Source organism: Polychytrium aggregatum (genome assembly GCF_025602895.1).
Source record: "Polychytrium aggregatum strain JEL109 chromosome Unknown BJ171scaffold_3, whole genome shotgun sequence".
Lineage (NCBI taxonomy): Eukaryota > Fungi > Chytridiomycota > Chytridiomycetes > Polychytriales > Polychytrium > Polychytrium aggregatum.
Window position 1 is genome coordinate 1,004,220 of NW_026516205.1, and position 12,939 is coordinate 1,017,158.

Here is a 12,939-nt window from a genome sequence, read left to right on the forward strand (position 1 = left end):
TGGTGTCATCGGGACAGCCACCACTTGCAACACTTCTCTTCCCCGGCATCGATCCGTCCATCACTCCATCGCTCCATCGCTCCATCACTCCATCACTCCATCACTCCATCACTCCATCACTCCATCACTCCATCACTCCATCACTCCATCACTCCATCACTCCATCCAGCCCGTCCAGCCCGTCCATCCATCGCGCCGCGATTGGCAGGCAGCAACGCGGTGCTGCGCACGCCACCGCGTCGGCCAATCGCCGCGCGCCCCCGAAATAGCCGGCCTGGTGGCTGTGCCTGGCCGCGAGCCGGCCCCCGCCACCACCGCCGGTCTATTTGATGGGCCGCTCTCCGTCGACACTGCCCGTTCGCCGTTGCTCTCCTGTCCTCCGTCGCCATGTCCCTTCCGCACGCTGCCTTTGCCCACGTCTACATCATCGCCGAGGGCGCTGCCCTGCCCACGGCTATCCTGCCTCGTGCTGTCCATCTGCTCTCTTCTGTCGTCCCCAGCGTCCAGGTGACCCACTCGCTCAACCACGGCTGGGGCTCCGATTCCCTGGTCATCTCCATCGGCAACAACTCCGTCACCCGCGCCTCCATCCCCCAGGGTGCTGTCGACGAGCTCGAGCCTGAGGGCTACATCGTCACCTCCAAGCGTACCGAAAACGGCGCCCTTCTGGTCCTGGCCGACGGCAAGGCCACCGCCAAGGACGAGCACACCGGCCACCCCTATAAGCACGGCAACCTCGGCCAAGCCTACGCCCTGTACTTTATCCTCGAGGAGCTTGGCTTTGCCTTCCTGCATCCTCTGGCCCCCGCCATCCCCCCGCACCTGACCCTCCGCCGTCTCCCTGTCAATGTCCGCGAGTCGCCCCGCTGGGCCACCCGTGCCTTCCACTACCACACCCAGCATCCCCTCGAGCTCGTTGACCTCCTCGAGGGCTGGGGCCCCCAGGGTCCCGAGGACCGTGCCGGCTGGGACTCGCAGCTGCCCGAGTGGGCGCTCTACCTCGAGTGGCTCGTGGCCAACAAGCAGAACGCCATCGAGTGGGTCCTGCTCGAGGCCCTGACCTGGGCCGAGTTTGCTCGCTCCAAGGAGCGCCAGGACCGCCTCACCATCCTTGTCGAGCTCGGCCATAGCTATGGTATCCGCATCGGCGTCGACACCCCCATCATCTTTGCCCAGCAGCACTCGTTCCGTCTGCTCCGAAACGGCACCGGTCAAGACAAGGACTTTGAGAACGAGAAGCAGGAGATCCACGACTCGATCGACTATGTCCTGAGCTGCGGCTTTGATTTTCTCGGCACCGAGGTACGGCTCTGTCGCCTGTTGGGTGGTTGTAAAGTTGAAGCAAACGCATTTGGCGTGGCTTGATTTGGCTTGATTTGGCAACGGACAGGCACAGCCTGCCCAGCCAGCTCGCGAGAGTGCACTTGGAGGAGGAGTGTGCAATACACTTGCCACCAAAGCCATGGTACTTATCGATCGCCCTTGCTCCATCCCTCGGTCGCTTGCAGGGAGGCACGTCCGAGTTCACCCACCCTGATGCCAAGAAGATGCTTGACTACATGAACGCCGTCGCCGACTACGCCCGTGAAAAGTACAACGTCCCCACCGACATCAAGGTCCACTGCTCCTCTGGCCAGGTCGCCAAGGGCTTCAAGGACGAGCGCACCGGCGAGGATATCAACTTCAACTTCCTCCCCCACTTTGCCACCAAGAACCTGGGCGTCCTTGTCCACACGGTCGAGGAGTATGCCCTCGACGACCCCGCCCCCACCTACGGCAACAAGGATTTCAAGTATCTCCGCGACTTCCTCAACTGGGAGCGCGAGCTCGGCAACCGCAAGGTGCTCTTCTATCCCGAGACGGCCTACTGGGTCACTGTCGACATTGATGTCCCGCTGTTCCTGCCTATCTATGCCGACCGCCGCGTCCACGACCTGCGCCTCCTGGCCGAGGATGAGCAGAACTCGGCCTCCAAGAGAAAGATGGAGGGCCAGCTCATCTTCTCCAGTGGATGGGAGTGGAGCTACTGGCTCAACGACTCAGTTGCTGCCCGTGCTGTCTGGAACCCCTTCTCGGATGAACCCACCCAGCGCGAAGCCTTTGTTCGCTCGCTGCGTCCCTTCACCAAGCATCTCGACGACCACGTTGCCGCCGAGGTCGAGGCCCTCCTGGCTGACTGGGTGCATGCCCAACAGGAGAACTTGATTGAAGGCAAGGTCAATGGCATCGCTCCCAAGGACATTTTCAAGCGCACTGGCCACGCCTATCTCGAAGGCTGGGACACTTGGTGAGGCCCACACACCACGCCCAACGCTGCATGTTGGACATTTGATGTCAGCATCAAATGCCCAATGGCCAATGGCCAGCATCAAATGCCTGACAACCTTCTACCCTTCCACCGCAACAGGGACGATATCAGCCGCCTTCTCAAGGACTGGCATATGCCCGGTGCCAGCGTTACCCAGAGCGAGTCGCTTGACTTTGGCGACATGGCTGCCAAGAGCCGCAGCTTTGGCTTGGATCCCACCGCGGTCGACTACAAGACCCAGGTTGCCCCTCTGCTGGTCGAGATGGAGTCGCGCTTCCTGGCCCTCTCGAACCGCACCACTGCCCTCTCTGCCAAGATCCCCGCCTATTTGAAGAGTCTGTGGGACGACGTTGCCGACTCGGGTAAGTTGTGGGCCGCGTGCCCAGTGGCTACGAATGGCCTGTTTGGCCTCCGGATCTGCATGTGTACTGTCGTTCGTTCTCTCTCGCTCTCTCTGGCTGTTCAAAGATCCCCCGTTGCTCACGGCCTTCCCTCTGTGCCAAATCAGCCCGCATCACCTACCTCCGCATCCGTCTGGTTCACGCCCTGTACGAGTACGTCGACAGAGCAGGCGGCGTCTATCAGTTCCTGGGCATCAGCGACAACGCCAAGTTCCTGGATGTCGCTCTCCACGCCATCAAGGAGGCTTCCCACATTGTCAAGCGCCGCGAGGTCAACTACCGTGCCGATGCCGATCGTCTTGCTGGCTGGACTGGCCTCAACAAGAACCCCACCAGCTACAGCTTCCGCTACCTGTGGATGGTCCGCTCGCTGCACCTCTGGTGGAGAGACATTGGCCGTGCCGTCGACCGCAACTACAAGCCGGGCTTTATGAACGTCATCAACCCGCTTGAGGTAAGCGTCGTCGCTGACTCGCCAGTGGGTGGTGTTCGATCGACCAGATGCCAGTGGGCGTTCGGTCGATCAGATGACATTCCTCTGCCCGCCACGGAACGGACAGCCCCAGTGTCGTTTTACATGGCTAATCGCGCTGTCGTTCTCAGGTCGGTCTTTCCCAGGGCGAAGTCCTCAGCAAGGCCGAAGATATTGCTGCGGTCATCAACAAGCTTGGCTTGATCAGCAACATCCTGGACCTCAAGTCCGAGGAGCCCAAGTGGCCCCAGGACATTCCCAACTTCCCTGCCGCCATCATCGAGCGCTACAACCTCGAGCACTGAGCGGGGGACCAACTGCCATAATAATCCTAGTCTATTCGTGACTGGGGGTTCTATTTCTTCTGTCTATATGTCTCATTCTGTCGTGTCTCGTTTGCGCGAGTCTGTCGCCGAAAGTGTCGCCTGAGCGACGACTGTCCGCCAACGCAGTCTCAGCGGCCCCACCATGTCGTATCTCCCCAATACGGTGCTCGTAAAATGAAGTGAAACACCCATCCTGCCTTTATCGCTATTTTGGGGGTGGGTGGGAATGCACACTCGATTTCCGGAGATGCATGGAGTGGGTGGGCACGACAGGGACCAGCGAGCCGCTGCAGATGCAGTCACTGCAGGTCAGAGGAAAACATCTCTCAAATGAGGGAGGAAGAAACCAGGGCAAAGAGCAATATTGCTTCAGGACTTCGGCGAGCGGATTTCATGGAATTTGGGTGTCGTCTGCTGATTCCCACAACCCACAACTCACAACCCATGCAAGTCATCCGTGTGTGAAGGTGTCCCGTCTCAGAATAAGCTCGCTGCAAAGCATGGCTATCTCGGCTTGACCCACATCGAGAAGCGCTGTGATCCGCCTTTTTGCTCCCAGCAGCACCCCAGTTCAATCGCGCCGGCCGTGCGATCCCATCTTGGCGCGCCGCCCGCCGTTCCGGCAGCAACCAGCGAGAGCGGCCGCGATGGAGACGACACAGCGACGGGCAGGAGCAGCGACAATGACATGCGCGAGACAATTGCTTTCCTCATTCCACTCTCCAATCGTCGTCTCGATCTGCTGACGGCACGCGCTGAGCGCTGCATTGTTCACTTCGACGCTCGATCCACCGATTGTTGCGGTCGGCTGTCTCGCCATCGGCGCTGGAACGGAACCGCTCCCTATCAGCGCGGATTGCAAAAGCGCTTTATCCCGCCCACTATCGCCCGGCACCGTCTTCGTCCGCCTTTCTGCTTCCGTCCGTGCGCTGCATACGCCTCTCCATTTCCCTCTGTTCTCTGCTGCCTTTTGCCCGTATCCATCGTCTCTCTGCTCGTTCGGCTCGCCCGTCTCCAGAGACGCGATACCCCTCCCTCTGCACCGAGTTCAGCAGCAGTAGTGATTCCGAGCCCTCCATCCTCCGGGCCACCCCACGGACACGCCTCTCCTCCTTTAATTGCACACCGCAATGGCATCCAGTGCCCTCGAGCGGGTCCGGCCGATCGCCGACTCGTCGATGATGGCGTCCTGGTCCGAGAAAAAGTGGGTGTGGGTTGCCGACAAGGCCGAAGGTTACATCGCCGGCTCCATCGTCAGCGTCGAAGGCGAAAATGCCACCCTTGACCTCACCAACGGAACGGTATGCTTTCCCACCCGCGTCATCTTGTCCCGTCGCTCCTTGATCATGCAGTTATCCGCACGCACGGATCCTTCTCTCTCCAGTGCGCCTGCCTTTCATGAGTGTGGTTTTCCGACAGTAGAATCCGGGATCAGCAATATCTATTCAGCAGCAGGCACTGTCTATCCAAGCAACTTACCCTCCTCATTTTACACTCCCACTCCCACTCCCACCGTCTGTCTCATCCGCACTCTCAGAAACGCACCGTCAACATCAACGAGACCGAGAAGATGAACCCTCCCAAGTTCGACCGCGTCGAAGACATGGCTGATCTGACCTATCTCAACGAGGCTTCTGTGGTTCACAACCTCCGCCTCAGATACTCGACCAATCTGATCTATGTAAATATCCACGCATTCTGGATCATTCTTGTCCCCCGCGTACTGGCCTTGTCCCTGTCCCGCAGTTATCCTCGCACCACTACCGGGGTCCTTGCTGCTCCGAACGAGCCCACATCCATCTGATATCTACCAAATGCTGTACTCACCCGCCTTCGCTCTATCTCACTCCCACGCCACTGCTTCACTTGCCGGCCATGAACGCCAACGCTGTGCGGCTGGCTCATCCCTTGACACTACCAGACCTACTCTGGCCTCTTCTTGGTGGCAGTCAATCCGTACAAGAAGCTCCCCATCTACACCGATGACGTCGTGCGGGCCTACAAGGGCAAGAAGCGCAGCGAGATGCCTCCGCACATCTTTGCCACGGCCGACATGGCTTACACCGACATGCTCGAGGACCGCGAAAACCAGTCCATCTTGATCACGTACGTACTCTGGCTTTGGCGACGGAGATTGGTGCCTGCTCCGCTCTAACGATCTTGTATGCATGGCTTCACGAATTATGCGCGCTTCAATCGCCTTGGTGTGCAGTGGTGAGTCCGGTGCCGGAAAGACCGAGAACACCAAGAAGGTCATCCAGTACCTCGCTTCGATCGCGTGCTCGGCCCACGGCAGCGGCAGTAGCGGCAAGGCCCTCGGTACCCTGGAGCAACAGATCCTGCAAGCCAATCCGATCCTGGAGGCTTTTGGCAATGCTCAGACCATCCGCAACAACAACTCGTCCAGATTCGTATGTAGATGATGTGCCTTTGTCAGTGACTCTGTGGGGCTCGGCTCTTGTGCGTGACGCAATTCGAATGACTTAATCTCCGAGAGACATACCAGCGGATTGCCAAGAGGTTTCTGAATCTGTCTCTGACCCGCCCCTGTGTCTGGTCTGCGATCAGGGCAAGTTTATCCGGATCGAGTTCAACTCCTCTGGCCAGATTGCTGGAGCAAACATCCAGCGATATCTGCTCGAGAAGTCCCGCGTGACCCACCAAACCTCCAAAGAGAGGAATTATCACATCTTTTACCAACTTCTCAAGGGCGCCACTCCCGATATTCGAGGTGTGATATTGTTGCGCCGGAGTGTTGACCAGATCCTTAACTGAGCTAGCCATCCATGCTGCCTTCAGGGCGCTTGGCGATGCCGTCGCTGCTCCGTCGTGCCTCGCTCGGTTACATCTGTTGACCGCCATCGCTTTCGTTGCTCAACAGAGAAACTGCTGCTGGACGGAGGCGCAAACGACTATGCCTTCACTAAAGAGTCCAACAAGACCATCGACGGCGTTGACGACGTTGCCGAGTTCAAGCTCCTGAGAGTAAGTCGCTGCTGCAACATTGTGGTCATCCCGCCACATGACACCGGCTCCGCCATTCGAACATCGATGCGATTGCCTTTGAGGGTCTGTTTTGCAGACGCCATACCTTTGTGAAGCTTACGGTCCGCATCAATCAACTGTCCAGGACGCTATGAACATCATGAACCTTAGCTCCGAGGAGCACATGGACTACTTCCGAGTGATTGCGTCCGTTCTCCATCTCGGCAACATCCAAGTCGCCCCCGACCGCGAGGACCAGGCCAAGCTCGTCGAGTCCTCCCAGACGGTGGTCGAGAAGATCTGCCATGTCCTCGGCATCTCCGTGGCCGAGTTTACAAAGGGTTTGCTGAAGCCCAAGGTCAAGGCCGGGCGCGAATGGGTTGTGCAGTCGCGCAACTGTGACCAGGTCATGTACTCGATCGAGGCCCTGGCCCGCGCCATCTACGAGCGCATGTTCGCCGATCTCGTCGATCGCATCAACCGCTCAATCGAGACGAGTGCATCCAAGACAGCCTTCATTGGGGTGCTCGACATTGCTGGCTTTGAGATATTTGAGGTATGAAGGCTGTGCTGATGCTGATGCTGATGCTGATGCTGATGCTGATGCTGATGCTGATGCTGATGCTGATGCTGATGCTGATGCTGATGCTGATGCTGATGCTGATGCTGATGCTGATGCTGATGCTGATGCTGATGCTGATGCTGATGCTGATGCTGATCTCGCCTCCATACACAACTGTTGATGGATAGAATCGCACCTGTTGCGTGTGTCTCACATCGTTCCATCTGCACCAACTCGCCTCTTCCTCCAGTTGAACAGCTTTGAGCAGCTGTGCATCAACTACACCAACGAGAAGCTCCAGCAGTTCTTCAACCACCACATGTTCATTCTTGAGCAGGAGGAGTATAAGCGAGAAAACATCGAGTGGAAGTTTATTGATTTCGGGCTCGATCTCCAGCCCACCATCGACCTGATTGAAAAGACATCCGTGAGTAGCTGTACAACGAGCTGGACGCAATGTGCTGGCTGAACAGCATTGTCGTATTCACATCGCCACTCTGAATATTCGCTGCATCGAATGTAGCCCATTGGAATTCTGTCTTGCCTGGATGAGGAGTGCGTTATGCCCAAGGCCACCGACAAGACCTTCATCGAGAAGCTCCACGGTCTTTGGAAGGGCAAGTCTTCCAAATACGAGGTGCCGAGATTCAACTCGGCCTTCATTCTGCAGCACTATGCGGGCAAGGTTGAGTACACCGTCACGGGCTGGCTGGACAAGAACAAGGATCCCCTCAACGAGAACATCACCAAGCTCTTGTCGACGTCGAGCGAAAAGTACATTGCCTCGCTGTTCTCGGACTATTCTGGCGACGCCGAGGAGGCCAACCCCAAGGCTCGCGGCGTAACCAAGAAGGGTGCCTTCCGCACCGTGGCCCAGAAGCACAAGGAGCAGCTCGCATCGCTGATGAGCCAGCTCTACTCGACTGAGCCTCATTTTGTGCGCTGCATCATCCCGAACGAGGAGAAAAAGGCTGGAAAGCTCGACGTCAACCTCGTCCTTGAGCAGTTGCGATGCAACGGTGTCCTGGAAGGCATTCGCATCTGTCGTGCTGGCTTCCCAAATCGTCTGGTCTTTGCCGACTTCCGCCAGCGCTACGAGATTCTCACGCCTGGATTGATTCCCAAGGGAACCTTCATGGACGGTCGCCAGGCGGCACAGATCTTGCTTGATGCCCAGAACCTGGACAAAAACCAGTACCGCATTGGAACCACCAAGATCTTTTTCCGGGCAGGCGTGGTGAGTGCTGGCACACGGGATGTCATCGTGGGAGGTGTCGGGCTGGAGAGGGGAGCACGCATCTGCGCAATGAGCAGCGTCGTCCGCCACCGTCAAAGTGGCCAAGACTTCTCTGCCGTGGCATATCTGATTTGGCCAGTGGATTGTTGATGATATCATGCTGATACTCTCCTGACGGATGCGACTCTGACCGCCTGCCACTTTGCACATGGCGCCACCCTTTAGCTGGCCCAAATGGAAGAGCTCCGGGACATCAAGTTGTCCAAGATCGTCGCCAAGATCCAAGCCATCATGAGAGGCTACTTGTGCAGGCGATACTACAAGAAGCGACTGGACCAGCTGCGCGCCATCCGCATCATCCAGCGCAACGCTCGCATCTATGTGACTCTGCGCGAGTGGTCGTGGTGGAAGCTCTATACCAAGGTCAAGCCTCTCCTCAACGTCTCGCGAGCCGATGAAGAGCTTCGAAAGAAGGAGGAAGCCGCTCGCGAATGGGAGGAACGAGCCAAGAAAGAGCAGGACGAGCGGGCCAAGATCGAAGCCGAACGCGCCCGCCTCGAGGCCGAGATGAAGCGCATCGAGGATTTGCTGGTGCAAGAAAAGAACGCCGCCGGTGACCAGGCCGAGATCCTGGCCCGGACCCAGAAGCGAGAAATCGATCTGACCGAGGAGCTCAAGGACGCCAACGCTGAGCTCGACAAGAAGGAAGCCCTGAACGACGAGCTCTCCAAGACCAAGAAGAAGCTCGAAGGCGAGCTCCGCGAGCTCAAGGACGCTCTCGGAGAAGAAAAGTCTACGCTCGAGCGCTTGGAAAAGGACAAGCTCCAAAAGGAACAGCGCATCAAGGAGCTCGAGGCCGACTTTCAGAACGAGAATGCCACGACCAAGAAGCTCGAGGGCGACAAGCGCTCGCTGGAAGCTCAAATCTCCGACATCCTCAAGCAGCTCGAGGACTCTGGGGCCAGCTCTGCAGAGCTGCTCAAAGCCAAGGCCAAGATGCAAGCCAACATCACCGAGCTTGAGCAACGTCTGGAGCAGGAGGCCGAGGAGAAGGCCAAGCTTGAGCAGCGAAAGTCCAGCCTCGAAGCCGAACTCAAGACTGCCCGCGACAACATTGCCGAGCTGAGCCAGGCCAAGGCCGACCTGGACGCCACCATCAAGAAGAAGGACAATGAGCTCGCTTCCGTCAACGAACGTCTCAAGCAAGAAACCACCGAGAAGGATGGTATCGAGAAACAGCGCCGCGAGCTTCAGCTCAAGCTCAACAAGGCTGAGGAGGACCTTGAGACCGAGCGCGGCGAGAAGGACAAGCTTGCCAACCAGAAGAAGAAGCTCGAGAAGGAACTTGCCCAGCTTACGTCGCTTGTTGAAGAGAAGGGAAGCGAGGAGACCAAGCAGGGCGAGCTCCGAAGACTGCGTGAGAACGAGCTCAATGACCTCAAGATCCAGCTCGCCTCTGTCCAGAACGACCTGGAGGAGAACAAGAGACGATCAACTCAGGTCATCGACAAGTTCAAGGCCGACCTGGACGCCGCTCAGCAGGAGAAGGACGCCATTGCCAAGAACAAGGCCACGCTGGACAAACAGCTCAGTACCCTCAAAGAGGAGCTCGAGCAGACCGAGGAGGAGCGCAGCAAGCTCGAAAAGTCCAAGCGGCAGCTCGAGAGCGACATCCAGACCGCCAAGTCCAATGTCTCCGAGCAGGACAGGGCCATTGCCGAATACAAGGCCAAGGTCGAGGCCCTCGAGAAGCAGGTCGCCACGCTGTCCGCCCGCCTGGAGGAGAGCGAGGCCAACCTGGCCCGGGTCGAGCGTGACCGTGCCGCCAACCAGAAGCAGTCCGAATCGCTCAAGGACGATCTTGAGGAGGAGGTCAAGAAGAGGACCACGCTCGAGGGTCAGAAGAAGAAGCTTACCGTGGAGATGGCCGACCTCCAGGCCCGCCTGCAGGAAGAGGAGACAGCCAAGCTTGAACTGCAGCGCCGCTTGACTGCCAAGACGGCCGAGTTTGACTCGCTCAACGACCGCTTCAGCAAGGACTTCCAGGGTCGCATGGCCGAGCTCGAAGAGACTAAAAAGAAGACCGAGCGTGAGCTTGCCGAGCTGCTGCTCAAATACGAGGAGCTCGACCGTTCCTCGGCCAACAACGAGAAGACCAAGAGCAGGCTGGCCACCGAAATCGAGGATCTCCGGCTCGAGATCGACCGCGAGCATACCGCCACGAGAAACGCCGAGCGCCAGGCCAAGCAGATCGAGAGTCAACTTGCAGCCGTCAACATTTCGTTTGAGAACGAGCGCCGGCAGAGAGAGCTGGCTGAGGCAAGCGGCCGCAAGCTGCAGTCCCAGCTCGACTCGATGCAACTCGAGCTCGACGAGAAGAACAACAACCTGAGCTCGCTGCAGAGGTCCAAGAACGATCTCGAGCACGAACTCAAGTCCCTGATTGACGAGATTGGCGATGGTGGCAAGAACATTCACGAGCTCGAGAAGGCCAAGCGCCGTCTGGAAACCAAGATTGACGAGATGCAGCAGCGCCTTGACGAGGAAGAAGCCGCCCGCAAGAAGGTCGAAGAGGCCAAAGTGACCATCGAGAACCAGCTCAACGACTACCGCCGCAAGACCGAGGCCGACTTGGCTGCCAAAGACAGCCAGATGGAGGAGACGCGCCGCATGCTGCTCAAGGAAGTCAATTCTCTTGGCGAGCAGCTCGACGAGACCACGGCCCAGCGCAACGAATACCTCAAGGCCAAGAAGAAGCTCGAGGAGCAGATCGAGGGCCTCTCGACCAAGGCCGAGTCTTCCGCCAAGGGCCAGTCTGATCTTGAGAAAGCCAAGAAGAAGGCCGAGAGCAGCCTCCGCGAAGTCCAGAGCAAGCTGGATGAAGAAGAGCGCGCCCGCAAGAGTTTTGAGGAGCTTGCTCAGCGGCACGAAAAGAAGGCCAACGCTCTCCAGAACGAGATTGATAGACTCGAGTCCTCCTTTGAGCTTTCTGAGCGAGCCAAAAAGTCGCTCGAGAAGAAGGTCGAGGAGCTTCGGAACGAGCTCGAGGGCGGAGACGACTCTAAGGCATCGCTTCTCGAAGCCAAGAAGCGGCTGGAGAAGGAGCTGCAGCAAATGAAGCTCAAGGTTGACGAGCAGGAGGATGCCTTGACCGCGCTAGAGTCTGCCAAGCTGACCAACACCACCGAACTGGAGCAGCTGAGAAACAAGGTGCGCGACGAGAATGACGAGCGCATCGAGAAGCTCGAAGAGTCCCGACGTGCCCTCATGGCAGCCCAGCGCATCTCGGCGCAAGAGATCGAGGACAAGAACAAGGACATTGCCAATCTCGAGAAGCAAAAGAAGCTCATCCAGACCGAGCTCGACGAGATCAAGGCCGCAATGGAGGCCGAAATCGCGTCCAAGAACGAAGAGGCCGCCGCCCGAAGAAAGCTTGCTGCTGAACTCAAGGACATCCAGACCAAGCTCGACAGCGAAACGGCCAAGACCAACGACCTCAACGAGGTGCTTTCAGTCTACCGAACCAAGGCTGACCAAGCCATGGTCAAGCTCGAGTCTGCCGAGATTGCCCGCATTCGGTCCGAGAAGGCCGAGACCGCCCTCAAGATCCAGGCCAAAGAGCTCGAGGACTCGCTCAGCGATGCCAAGAACGCAAAGAAGATGTCCGAGGAAAGGATCAAGGCGCTTGAAATGAAGGTGACGGAGCTGGAAGAGAAGCTTGAGGAGGAGGCTCTGGAGCTCGGCGACTTGTCCACGATGAAGCGGAAGCTGCAGGAGGAGCTCGAGTCGCTGCACGAGCGCCACAAGAAAGACGTCGAGGAGCGCGAGACCCTCGTGGAGACAACTCGCAAAAAGTACCAGAAGGAGGTCAAGCAGCTCATGAGCGAGCTCGAGATCGAAAAGAACACCTGCATCCAGCTGAAGGAAGCCAACAAGGAGCTGGAGAGCGAAAATGAGTCTGTGAGCAACAAGCTGGAGATCGAGCTCCGTGCTTCGGCCGGCTGGAAGAAAGAAAAGGTCAAGCTCGATAGCAAGATCGAGGAAATGACCAAGATCTACCAGAGTGCCGTCGGTCAGCAAGAGGATCTGCAGAACCAGATCGGGTCGCTGCTGAACCAGGTCCGCGATCTGCGCTCCAACGTTGAAGAGCTCGAGTCGTCCAAGAATCTGCTCGAGAAGAACAAAAAGACAATGGAGCAGCGACTGCAGGAGATGAACGATCAGCTGCACGACGCCAACCGCACCAAGATGGATCTGGCTCGCTCTGTCCAGACCTTTGACCAGCAGACTCACGAGCTGCAGGATCTGCTCCAGGAGAACCAGGACCTGGCGAAGAACGCAGACGAGCGCCTACGTCGCGCCGAGCAACTCACCGCCGAAGCCCAGTCCGACCTGGCCAGAGAGCGCGAGCACAATATCGAGCTTGAAAAGTCCAAGCTGTCGCTTGAGAAGCAAGTAAAGGAACTGAATGCTCGCATCTTTGATCTCGAGGGGGCGGCGATGCGTGACGTGAGCGGCAACATGAAGAAGATGGAGAGCCGGCTCGAGGAGCTCTCGGCCGCGCTCGAGGCCGAGTCGAACGAGAAGAACGAGCTCCTGAAAAACAGTCGCAAGGCCGAGCGCCTCATCAAGGAGCTACAATTCCAAG

General features: G+C 58.0%; 2 protein-coding genes across 2 annotated transcripts; both read left to right on the top strand.

Annotated features, from left to right (window-relative positions):
- The first annotated feature begins 360 nt into the window (after positions 1-360).
- On the top strand, positions 361-3,738 carry BJ171DRAFT_488260 (uncharacterized protein). Its single transcript, XM_053109360.1, has 5 exons — positions 361-1,302; positions 1,509-2,287; positions 2,408-2,670; positions 2,817-3,163; positions 3,313-3,738. Exons 1-5 carry the CDS (start codon positions 388-390, stop codon positions 3,484-3,486), a joined length of 2,478 nt encoding a protein of 825 aa, XP_052971111.1. The 5' UTR covers positions 361-387; the 3' UTR covers positions 3,487-3,738.
- A 928-nt stretch (positions 3,739-4,666) lies between these two features.
- On the top strand, positions 4,667-12,446 carry BJ171DRAFT_437741 (P-loop containing nucleoside triphosphate hydrolase protein; the record flags this gene model as incomplete). The annotated part of the gene is made up of 11 exons (XM_053107985.1): positions 4,667-4,808; positions 5,045-5,188; positions 5,429-5,613; positions 5,720-5,918; positions 6,076-6,238; positions 6,389-6,492; positions 6,638-7,048; positions 7,305-7,481; positions 7,578-8,291; positions 8,517-11,153; positions 12,300-12,446. Coding segments are annotated over exons 1-11 (5,004 nt in total), but the record flags the coding sequence as incomplete, so codon positions are not given.
- Positions 12,447-12,939: the final 493 nt, after the last annotated feature.

Bases quoted from the DNA above. Each gene is read 5' to 3' on its own strand.
- BJ171DRAFT_488260 (XM_053109360.1), top strand. From the start codon at position 388: ATGTCCCTTCCGCACGCTGCCTTTGCCCACGTCTACATCATCGCCGAG. The intron at 1,303-1,508 runs GTACGGCTCTGT...GGTCGCTTGCAG, and splicing joins TTGATTTTCTCGGCACCGAG to GGAGGCACGTCCGAGTTCAC. The intron at 2,671-2,816 runs GTAAGTTGTGGG...GTGCCAAATCAG, and splicing joins GGACGACGTTGCCGACTCGG to CCCGCATCACCTACCTCCGC.